The following is a 12,303-nucleotide window of genomic DNA, read 5'->3' as shown; positions in this document are numbered from 1 at the left end:
TCTAGTCCAACCCCTGCAAAGAAGGAACCTCAGCTAAAGCATCCATGGCAGATGGCCATCCAACCTCTTCTTAGAAACCTCCAAGGAAGGAGAGCCCACCACTTTCTGAAGGAAACCATTCCACTGTTGGACTGCTCCTACCATCAAAAAGTTCTTCCTGATGTTTAGCCTCCTTTCTTGAAAGTTGAAAGAATTGGTTTGGGACCTGCCATTCTGAGCTGCAGAAAACAAGCTTGCTCTATCTACCATGTGATAGGCCTTCAAGTATTTAAAGATGGTATCATATCTCCTCTTTACCAGGCTAAACATACCCAATTCCATCAACTGTTCCTCATAAGGCTTGGTTTCCAGACCCTTGATCATCTTGGATGCCCTCCTCTGCACATGTTCCAGTTTGTCAATATCTTTCTTAAATTGTGGTGCCCAGAACGGGACACAGTATTCTAGGTGTGGTCTGATCAAGGCAGAATAGAGTGGGACTATTACTTCCCTTCTGGACACTATACTTCTGTTGATGCAGCCTAGAATAGCATTAGCTCTTTTTTGCTGGGGCATCACACTGTTGACGTACGTTAAGCTTGTGTTCCACAAAGACCCCTAGATCCTTTCGCATGTACTGCTAGTAAGCCAGATGTCCCCCATCTTATATTGGTGCATTTGGTTCTTCCTGCCTAAGTGCAGAACCTTACATTTGTCCCTATTGAAATACATTTTGTTAGCTTGCGCCCAGTTCTCCAATCTGTTACGGTCATTTTGAATTCTGATTCTGTCTTCTGTGGCATTAGCTACCCTTCCCAGTTTGGTGTTATCTGCAAATTTGAGGAGCAGCCCCTCAATTTCTTCATCCAAATCATTTATAAAGACGTTAAACAACAATGGGCCCAGGACAGAACCCTGCAGAATCTCTTCTGTTACTTTTTTCCAGGATGACAAGGAACCATTAATGAGTGGGTTCAATCAACCAGCTACAAATACACCTAACAGTTACCTCGTCCAACCCACATTTTACCAGCTTCCTCATGAGAATATCATGGGGGACTTTGTCAAAAGCCTTACTGAAATCAAGATACACTGTGTCCACAGCATTCCTCTGATCCATCAAGCTTGTAATTCCAGCAAAAAAAAGAAAAAGATAGGAGGTTCGTCTGACATGACTTATTTTTGTGAAACCCATGCTGGGTCTTCATAATCACAGCATCCTTTTCTAAGTGCTCACAGACCGACTGTTGAATGATCTGTTCCAGGACCTTCCCTGGTATTGAAGTCAAGCTCACTGGTTGGTAGTTACCTGAGTCTTCCTTTTCCCCCCTTTCTGAAGATGGGGACAACATTTGCCTGCCTCCAGTCTGTAGGGACCTCACCTGTTCTCCAAGATTCCTCAAAGATCATAGACCAGGCATAGTCAAACTCGGCACTCCAGATGTTTTGGGCCTACAACTCCCATCATCCCTGACCACTTATTAGCTAGGGATGGTGGGAGTTGTATTAGGTATATATCCATTCCAGCACTCCCAGGCTATCTATCTATCTAATATTTTTAAAAGGTAAGGGAACTCAGTTCTCCTGAGATCCTGCTCAACCGCCCCCCCCCCGAAAATCACCATGAATATTTGTCAGTATTTTAATGTGAATCTCTCCTAAGAAACTCATATTTTATATATTTTTGAATGCTACACTCATTTTTTTCAAGCCATCTTCCCTAACATAATGCATTACTGTATATTACTTTCACTCCTACATACATATTTTAGGTGCATTTCTCCCTAAAATGTGCATCTTTACACATACTGTTTGAAGAACTGCAATACAACATTCAGATAAGTGCGAATTTTGAAAATTAGTTGCTTTGGTTTATGTATTGGTTCAAGAAGTGCAAATTAAGGAGTTTCTAATTGCTGCACACACAAAACTGACTTCTTCCTCCACCGCTAGTTGCAGCCAAAAGCCCTGAGAATAGGAGAGGGTCTTTAAGCTAACGTCAAGTGGAAAAAACAAGTTTTACCTTTCCTGGTGCAATTCGCGCCTTCCGAACGTTTGGCGTAACCTTCCTGGCACTTTTCACAGTGAAATCCTGCCGTGTGGTAAAGGCAGCCAAGGCATTCCCCTGTGTCCAGCCTGCAGACTCTGGGTGACCGTGCTGGGTCAACATTCCCATTGCACTGGCATTTGATACAGAGGCTGTCAGAGCTGTAGTAGCCAATGTCACACTGGTTGCAGTGAGCACCGCTGTAGCCAGGGCGGCACTGGTCACAGGTGGGCGTGCGGTGACCGGGCTCTGCAGGGGAAAGAACACGAGTTATTTCCACTGGTGGAACTTGCCACATGGCCACCCTAAGAACACAAGCCTAGTCCTGTTTTGTCTTCTGATGCATTCTCCCCACCAATTCAGTTGTTGTTGTTGTTGAGGATCATTTTTACCTTGGTTTTGAGGAGGGGTCCACTTTTATTTCAGTGGGCCTCCTAACATAGCTGTATCTGCAAGAACTCAGCCATTTAGTGTGGCAATGTCAACACTTTGGAACTAATGCAATATCCAATATCCTGTTTTGAGTGACCAAACATACACGAGAAGCCAACAACCAGAACTTGAGTGCAACTCTTGTGATTCCCAGCAACTGGTAGTGTGAAAGCTTTGGAACTGGGGCTTGGCTCCAGATCTTTACTCCCGAGCAGCTGAGCCAGCTACTGTACTCAGAGGAGAGAGCCACAGGTACCCGTCGAGGCAGCTGTTCAGGAAACAGTGCAACCAAAAGTGGGAACTGCAGACATAGTAAGCCAGCCTCAGCCTTTCTTACTCAGATGTCTGCCACAGCACCTCATCATACAAACCTCCAAAGCTTGCTTCTCTTCTTCAGCATGAGGAACTGATCCCTTTGGTAAGCACTAAGTTGCAACCACACTGTAGCTGTCACCTGCTTCCATTTCCTGTTTTCTCACCCTGCTCTTGATGGATTGTTTAAGCCAGCTTTCAATCCACAGCTGATCTTCTTTGCATTATGCAGAAGTTAGAAGAAGTCAAATGGCCAGGGACTGGACTAGGACCAGGGACTTCTAATCCCCACTTGGCCCTGTGTGCTGACCTTGGACCAGTTACTCTCCCTCGGCCTAACATACCTCACAGGGCTGTTGTGAGGACAAAATGGGGGCAGGATGGAAAGAGAAGCATGCATGTCAGCTTGAGATCCTTGGTGGATATGTGTTTTGTAAATGTGGGAATGATACGCCTGCCTCTAGAATGCCCCATGTGACCATTGCGCTTCTGCAAGCCCATAACTGTTTTAACTGCATAGGTCACATCTACGCCTAGCAAGGTGAGATGCATTTACCTACAGCCTAGCTTGCTATGGCATGTTAGTGAACCCTAGCAGAATTCTCCTGGGTATCATCATTGCCTCTGAACAATAGCTAGTTCTGAAGGGGGCTGGAAGAACCGTCTTTCGAAAGTGCCTTGACAAAATGCATGCAGGGCTGACACTTTCTCCCTGGGTAGTTCCACAGAGCCTCCAGCCTCAAGAGCAGTCCACCTGTGAATTAACAGTTCCATGCTGCCAATGGCTATTAGCCACAATGGCTGTGTTCTGCCTCCACTGCTGGCAGTAGAATGCAGTGGCGTAGCAGGGGGACACAAAGGCAGTTTCCCCAGGTGCAAAGTTGTTTCGGGGTGCAAAATTTCAACGCCTGATGCTGCCTCAAAAGAACTGTGCACTTCCCCATGAGAACCAGGAAGTGACCTCTCCAGAAAATGGAATGACTCCTCCTTTCTTACCTCTGCGGCTGCAATCTCCTAGGTGAGTCAGGAGCTGCTAGGCAGTTGAATGTGCATGCATACTCCATCTTGTTTCCCTCCCTCCCAGCCCCCTTCTGTGTGGCCCCAGGCGCTTGCCACCCACGCTACACCACTGGTAGCATGTCTCTGAATACCTGTTGCTGGGAAACACAAGCTGTCATACTTTTAAGGTTTCCACAGACATCTGGTTCACCTCTGTGGAGACAGGGTTTTGAACTAGTTGGTCCACTGGCCTGATCCAGCAGGGCTCATCTGGTGTTCTTATGTTGATGTACCATAGTGAAATTCCACAATTTTAGAAAACCATCTTACTTATATGACAGCTGCCAGAGGACACTACAGGGGAGCAAGGACAAAGAAGACACTCATGGTGTCGTGAACCACTTCGATAGTACTGCCCCTTGCATTTCTCGCAGGAAGCGCCTTCTGTGTTCCCTTGACAGTCCAAGCAAGTGCCTAGAAAACAAGATAAATGCAGAAATAAAGACAAAGACAACAGCTGTCCGAAGCAGTGGGCGGGAACTCAAAATGACACAGTACCTTGCTGGGAACCACAAAAATACAAGTAGGACCTGCAACAAAATATTGCAGCAAGGCACACTCCAGTTCTGGATACCCTATTCCATTCCACACCACTGAAAAGACAGATCCACACCACTGAAAAGACAGAATTCTCAGCTTTCATTGGGCTGGGATTTTGGGGAGGGATGTTCTCCCATGTAGGTTCCCCCCATCCAGAATTTTGTGCTGCTCCAAACCATAGATTTCCCCTAAACCTACTGCTACTTCCCTCTCTTGTACACAGATGGTGACACTTTGGGTACATAAGAAACAGTGGACCCAATCATGAGGATTTAGCCAGTTGCTCACCAGCACTGTTGCCAAGACCATGTGAGGCTTTTGGTGGAGTTGTGTTGGGGCTTTTAGTGGGGGAAGATTCAAGGTCCAGCAGATAGAAGAGTACAAAAGGTATCTTGAAGAAAGGCAGGTAGCCAGTTCTATGACCCCGCCACCCAGCCCTAGCTTTGGGCTGTGTGGACTACAGAGCCTGGATTGCGCCTCAACCTCGGCCCTCCAGATGTTTTTGGCCTCCAACTCCCATGATCCCTAGCCAGCAGGACCAGTGGTCAGGGATGATGGGAATTGTAGTCTCAAAACATTTGGAGGGCCAAGGAAGCCTGGTCTAGAGCAACGTGACCAGGATGGCAAGGGGTCTGGAAACCAGGGGTTGTAGCCAATATTAGTCCTACTGAGCATAAATACATTGCAATTCATGGACACCGCTTGTGTAGGTTCATTAATTTCAGTGGCTCTACTTCAAGTAGAACTGGCTTGGATGCAACCCCAAGTTTAATGAGGAACAGTTGAGAGCTGGGTATGCTTAGCCCACTGAAAAGGAAAATAAACAGAGAGACTTGAGAGTGGCCGTCAACTATCTTGACAGCTGAAAGCAATGGAGGCTGGTCCATTAGGACCAATAGGGAACTGTCCCACTAACAGCTCAGGGGGTATCCCTGCCCAGGAGCTTTATCTCCTCCTTAGTCTCAGTGTTGCCTCCTGTAGAACTCACCAGGAAAGAAGACAAATGTAGAGCTGTCTCCATTGGCTCTGGCTCTATTTACTGTTGGCAGTACCCAGAGAATTAAAATCACTATTGGAGCAGATGCTGGAGATACCTTGAATTGAACCAGAGTCGCAGCTCAATGGTGGAACTCATGGCTTGCAAGCAAAAGGTACCAGGTTCAATCTCCTGCATCTCAGGTCAGGTAATGAAATGCACATTCCCTTCTGGGCAGCCTTCGGGGTGGAGAGCAGGCCAGTAGTAAGTGGAGAGACGCATGTAAATATTGCCTTTGTACCGTAGGGTAGCTTCCACATGCACACTCACACAGCCCTCTCCACCCTGATAAGCAAGAGGCGTAGTCAGAATTCAAGGGCAGATCAGAGGCAGACCAGAGCCCTCAAGGAGGCAAAGCAGGGCCAGTGAACAGTGTGACCTGGTGGGAGGGGGTGTGGACTGGGGGAGTCCAGAGAGGCCTGGAAGACCACATACGGCCCCTGGGCCTGGGGTTCCCCATCCCAGATCGATACTATCTGCACATGGCTCTCCAGGGTCTCAAGACAGTTTTATTTCCTGGCCTTGCCTGGAAATGCCAGGGATTGAACTACGGACCTTCTGCAGGCAAAGCAGATTGTTCTGCCACTGAGCTACGGCCATTCTCCACTGTAAACAGTGCTTTACTATGGAAGTTATGTCCCATCTACTATTGTATTTCAGACCATAATACCCTTTTGGGGTTTCTGTTGTGTAAGGATGTTCCTCCCACTGGGAAACAGCTTTATGACAAGGGGCACCCAAGTTCTGCTTTCCTCCCCAAAAATCCTTGTCAACACAGGGAAGCTTTGCATTGGCGTGGGGTTTCAGACTAGCATGCAGGAAGGCAGACATGTCCGCTTTGAGCCTTTGACTGTGACTTATTTCTAATAACGAAAAGTGCCTCCGTGGTGTCTCAACGGCTGCCACAAGAGGGCAGACAACCCACATCTCTAAAGTTCTTGATTTATATTAGCACTGAGCATACATACAAAAGAAATCAGATGGTGCCATGAGGCAGCTTAGCTGTCAACTTTCCCCTTTCCTTGCGAAGAATCCTATTCGGAATAAGGGAATTTCCCTTTAAAAAAGGGAAACGTTGACAGCTATGTAAGGCACTCTATCCCAAAACATAGTGTTGGGTGAAATTGTTTTGATGTTCAGCCATGAGTGTTGCTGGTTTTAAGATTTTATATTTTTTGAAAAGGTACTTTAAAAAATATATTTCCTTTACCTGTTTGCATTGATATAAGCAGGCTTTAGCTAGAACTCAGGCTCACCTTATTGCAGACTAAGAAAAGAGATTGTTTAGTACTCAACTATCCTAGACAGAAACAGAAATACATTGAGAGTCTAAGGGTGTAGTCCTGCTCAGGTGCGTAATAAGAGGTTCTTTAATCCCATAATGGTCAGATCACTACCTAATGTTTGAGGTTTAGTTTTGCTTTTGAGTGAGAAACAGTCTTTGAAACACCATTATTGGCATGCCTAAACTTTCAAGATGTTTAGCTTATTTACTGTCTGTTTCCAATTTATCCTCCCAACAACCCTGTGATGTAGGTGAGACTGAGAGATGGTGACTAGCTCACCTGGCGAGTTGCATGGCTTAATGTGAAATTGAACCCTGGCATCCAAGGTCATTACTCCAACACTCTAACCACAACACCACACTGGTTCTCATAGGCTGGGAGAATATCACCAGAGATCCTTGGAGTGAGCACAGGAACAAAGGAAACTGCTTCATATTGACCATTGGTGCATCTAGGTCAAGCTATCTATACCAGGAGTCCATGGGTGGGTTTCAGTGGGTCCATGAACGGGGCGCAAATTGTATGCGGTATTGTGTGCCCAGATGTTTATGTACATTTTTCTGGGAAGGGGATCCATAACTTTCATCAGATTCTCAAGGGGGTCCGTTCAGATGGGGGACATTCCCAGTGCTTTTTTCAAGGAGGTACATCACCTCTTTTTCTTCCACCACCATCTCACCACCGCCACTTGCCTGCCCACCTGCTTGCTCCCTCACCCCTGCACCTTTGCCATCCCTGCACTGCCCTGCACCTTCCCCATCACTGCTTCCCAAGGCTGCAGGCCAATCTCCCAGAGGTGCTTTGACACGACCTGGAAGGTGCTTTGCCAATCATAAAAAGGTCACGTCAAAACACCTCTGAAAGACCATGCCTGCAGCCTCAGGAAGTGGAGGAGGAAGAGGCATGTGGGGGGAGGAAGAGAGCAAAAGGGAGGGCAAGCAGCGATGGGCATGGTGGGGGCATGGTTCATACTGGCACATATATTTCTGCACCTATAATCTGCAGGCAAAGCAGCTGCTCTATCCCTTAGCTACAGCCCTTCCATGCTGAAAATGTGGGTATTACAAGTAGACAAGAGTGCTCCTCTCTGAAATACTGGAGGATACACAACTGCCTTGTTATTCTTGATCAGCCTCAACAAAACCCCACCAACCTGACCCAGGGCCACCAGAAAACCTGAGTCCCCTTCCCTTGCTTTTCACCTGTCAACTGATCGCAACTCGCAGAATGGTTGTTACACCGACAAGGTTCGCAGGTGGTCCCGTTGAACATGGAGTAGCCTTCCTGGCACTGGGTGCATTTGGGGCCATCTGAGCCAGCTTTGCAGCGACATCTTCCAGAGCTGTTTAAAAACAAACAAGAACAGAGGCGATGTGAGTCAGGGAAGGAGGAATGATGGAAACCTCTTTGGCACAAGACTATTCCAGTGAGTGAAGGTAGCATGGGAGGAGAGCCAATTCAGTATAGAGATAGTAAAGGCTTCTAGATAGTGGGATCTACTTGTCCTTTTTTTTGCTAGAAGCCCTAACTCCAACAACCAGGTCAGAGAACCATACAGCTGACAGTCTCCTTGGGGTCAGCTAGTCCATGGGCATGGAACTCTTTTCAGCCCAAGGGCCATAGGAAGAACTGGCACACCCTCCACAGACAATTTTTGACTGTTGGGAAAGTGCTGTTATGACATCAGGTGACAACTTCAGCTGCCAACTGTTCGTTTGCTAGCAGCATCCTCACCTGCCCCACACCTGACATCACATAAGATGTCAGGTGTGGGGCAGACGGATGTAGTTTTGGGGAAAGTTAGGCTCATGGGTTAGAGCCCCCCATCCAAGATCTAATCCAGCCCCCTGCTTGCTGAAGGAAAGCCAGTACTAGAGTTCCTCCAACAAGCGGCTGCCTAACCAGCAACAGCTGGGTGAAGTTGGATGCAAAACGGCAAGCCAATAGGCAGAGCCCGTCAGCTACTCCATCCCATGTGCCATTGACTGCAATAACTTGCACATAAAAGCACAACTGTGCATCTGCACTGCAACAGAGGAGGGGTTTTTACATGAGGTGCAGAACCCGAACTGAGGTCACAGAACCCCAGCCACACACAAGATCTAGCCCTGGATTTCTTTCAAGCTTCAGCAGCCAGATTTAGAACAGAGTGGAGGCAGGCTGTTGTTGTTGCTCTTGTTAAGCAGATCTAAGTTTCCCCCAACAGTGTGTGTGTGTGTGTGTGTGTGTGTGTGTGTGTGTGTGTTTGCAAATATTGGCCTCGTTGGCACAAAGCACTAAGCCAAACTATAGCTTAGAATGAGTGAATGAATGAGCAAACAAGCTAGTGTACAGTGAGAAAATCACAGCAACTCCCCTGCTTTTTCTCTTGCTAATCCTGTTCTAACAGGAGTTAAGCCATGGTTTGCCTTAGTACTACAGCCAAATGAGGGCTCATTATTTGCCTCCCTCTCCAAACAAACCATGGGTTGTTTTCAATTGTATTATTTTTTATTCATAATATTTTTAAAGCACTTTTCATAAAAGGTCTCTGAGCAGCTCCCAACAATAATCGAGAGAGAGAGATTAAAAGCAGATGCGATGTAAAATAAAAACTAAACTATAAACAGAATAGGCTAGGCTAAAAAAGTATTCCAAAAGCCTGAGAAAACAAGGGAATTTGTCAGCACTTCTGAAGGGAAAGAGCCTCAAAGTTGGGGTGCAGTCACCCAGAAGGCCCTGTCTTCTGCTATACTGCAACAAAAGCAGGGGGGAGGGGGACCCACCCTGGAACATTTGTGGTGTAAAGTTACAGAATTTAAGCAAGAATTTAAGCGGCATGTATTTATTGGAAATGAAGCAGTATGTCTACACTGAAACATTTGAAAGTTTAAAAGGTACTGAAAGTGGGATCCCATATAATCACCCTGATATTATAATAAAGGATGCCTGGAGGGGCCCTTTGCATAAAGTTCAGGTTTTGGGTACAACACTATTTGGGTGTAGTTAAGAAATAAGCTACATAAGTGCAGCCCAATCTCACTGAAGCTCTTATGCACACCTACTCAATGACCAGGTTGTTCACTGGGACAATATGGTTTGAGCATATTACATCAATCCTGGACCGACCACATTGGTTGCTAATTAGTTTCTGAGCCCAATTCAAAGTGCTGGTTTGGGCCTATAAAGCCTAGAATGCCTCAGGATTGCAATACCTCAAGGACTGCCTCTCCCCATATGAATTGGCCCAGACCCCGCGAGCATCAGCTGAGGCCCCTTCTTATTTTACCCCCTTTGTGAGGGGTCCAGAGAGCAGCAACATGAAAATGGGCTTTTTCTGCGGTGGCTCCCCACTTGTGGAAAGCTCTCCCAGGACGGTTTCTCAGGTGTCTTCATTATACACCTTTAGCGCCAGGTGAAAATGTTCCCCTTCCACCAGGCCTTTGGCTGATTGAAGAATCTATGGCCTTTAAAATGTGTTTGTGGGAGGGGGGTTATTGGTAGTTGCTGTTGCTATTATTATATGTACAGTGGTACCTCAGGTTACATACGCTTCAGGTTACATACGCTTCAGGTTACAGACTCCGCTAACCCAGAAATAGTACCTCGGGTTAAGAACTTTGCTTCAGGTTGAGAACAGAAATCGTGCTCCAGCGGCACGGCGGCAGCAGGAGGCCCCATTAGCTAAAGTGGTACCTCAGGTTAAGAACAGTTTCAGGTTAAGAACGGACCTCCGGAACCAATTAAGTACTTAACCCGAGGTACCACTGTATTTTACATTTTATATTTTTATGCTGTAAACCTCCCTGTGATCTTTGGAAGAAGGCTGGCATATAAAATTTCTAATAAATAATAATTATACTCAAAAATAAACCCTATTGAGGTCAGTGGGACTGATTTCCAGGTGAGCATAAGATTGCAACTTAAATAGTCATCTATGTATACATTCCCACTGAGTTCCAGAAGTCTGCATATTTAAATCTCTTTTCCCACTCTCAGGCCAGCCCAGGGTCTTTGAACAACCGCCACCCCCGATTTTATGCCTCTTGGCTGATGCAAGGCAGAAAAGGAAGTTATTAAACTTTTTAAAGGGGAATCAAGTTGCTGGATTTAATGCCCCTCTGGCAGGATGTTCAGCTCGATACAGATGGGCCGGGTGTGTGCAATAATTAAAGCTTTCAAGCAAGGCAAGAGGTTTTGCCTCTGGTCAGTAAAGCTTCATGAAAACATCCTCTTTCATAGCTCTCATATTGGAAAGGTTCAAGAAGGCTTTTCTAAGAAAAGGTAAACAATTTAAATGTGCCCAAACCACACACACACAGACCCTGCTGTTAAGAAGCTGATTATGGTGTCGAAGAGGAGGAGAAGGAGAAGTCGGGGCATTCCCCGCCCCCTTAAGACAACAAACTGAATTCACTTTCCAAGCCAAACTTTTTTCTTATTTATTTTTAATTCCTTTTCTTTTTCTTCTTGCATTTTCATGTACTGTTGCTTTTTTTCTTATTGTTTCTTACTGCTTTTTTCTGTACTGTCGCACTTTTACCCACATATATCTGTCATTTTAATGTGCATCTATTGTTGCATTTTTTACCATTGCCATTTTAATGTCTTTTTATTACCTTATACAATATTGTGGTTTTAAAATTGCTCTAAGCTGTGCTGAGTGGTGCAGAGGAGCTAGACTGAAATTTCTTTATTGGTAAAATAAATAAAAATATGGCTACTTTACTTCAGATTGCATGAAGATTCCAACACTACCTACCTACAAAGCACAGTCTCACTGCCTGTGCATAACATCCCTGTGCATAACAAATCACTTGCTAGGAATGCAAGAAGGCAGCTATTTCCCTTCCAGCGTGGAAACAATCAGCACTGTTTCCATTCTGCTGCACTTCAGTTTCCACCAAATACTACATTATTCACCTTGCTCAATCAATTGATTGATTTTTAAAATTTGAAATCATTTCTAAACCGCACATATTTTTCTTGTAAAGCTCTTACATAACAATTCACACAACTTACGTCAGAGCTTTCCAAACTTTTCATGTTAGTGACACACTTTTTAGACATGCATTATTTCATGACACAGTAATTCAGTTTTAGTAGCAAACCTGAGGTTAAACTAACCCCTTTTAAGAATGCAGGGAGCATTTGCGCAACACACCAACACACTGCAGCTGACACACGAATGTGACGCAACACACAGTTTGGAAAGCTCTGACTTACGTAACTTACATTCATTCCAATTTAAGGGAAACATCAATCCAATCTTTTTCAAAAACATTAATAGTGTATATTTTGTGGACTTAAAAAACCCACAAAGTTGTGAGTCAATCTTATTTATTTGACTGATTTCCCTTTCTGACCACAGACAAGTGCACAAACTGCAGCAAGTTCTGCTTCCTTTGAAGTTTTTGTCAGAATTCTCCAACATCCCTATCACTGAGAACCTGAAGAGCTATGCCCAGGAAGGGTTGTCAATACAGGGCTACAAGGACAACTGGTCTGATCTGGAATGAGGCAGGTTGAGTGCATTTCCAGCCTCCATGCAATAATAATAATAATAATAATAATAATAATAATAATAATAATAATTTATTTATACCCCGCCCATCTGGCTGGGTTTCCCCAGC

At 45.4% G+C, this 12,303-nt stretch overlaps 1 protein-coding gene across 2 annotated transcripts in view; it reads right to left on the bottom strand.

Moving 5' to 3' along the window:
* MEGF9 (multiple EGF like domains 9) overlaps positions 1-12,303 on the bottom strand; it is an 84,056-nt gene that overhangs the window by 8,301 nt on the left and 63,452 nt on the right. For both annotated transcript variants that reach the window (XR_013981711.1, XM_080990904.1), the window contains exons 3-5: positions 7,894-8,033; positions 4,100-4,243; positions 2,003-2,275 (exon numbers count right to left, since the gene is read on the bottom strand). Coding sequence is in view for 1 of the 2 variants with exons in the window: in XM_080990904.1 (XP_080847030.1) it covers positions 2,003-2,275; positions 4,100-4,243; positions 7,894-8,033 (557 nt within the window). In the remaining variant the exon portion in view is untranslated. The remainder of the gene's footprint in view (positions 1-2,002; positions 2,276-4,099; positions 4,244-7,893; positions 8,034-12,303) is intronic.

This window comes from Podarcis pityusensis (genome assembly GCF_964106645.2).
Source record: "Podarcis pityusensis genome assembly, chromosome: Z".
NCBI classification, from domain to species: domain Eukaryota; kingdom Metazoa; phylum Chordata; class Lepidosauria; order Squamata; family Lacertidae; genus Podarcis; species Podarcis pityusensis.
This window is presented reverse-complemented; position numbering and strand designations above follow the sequence as displayed.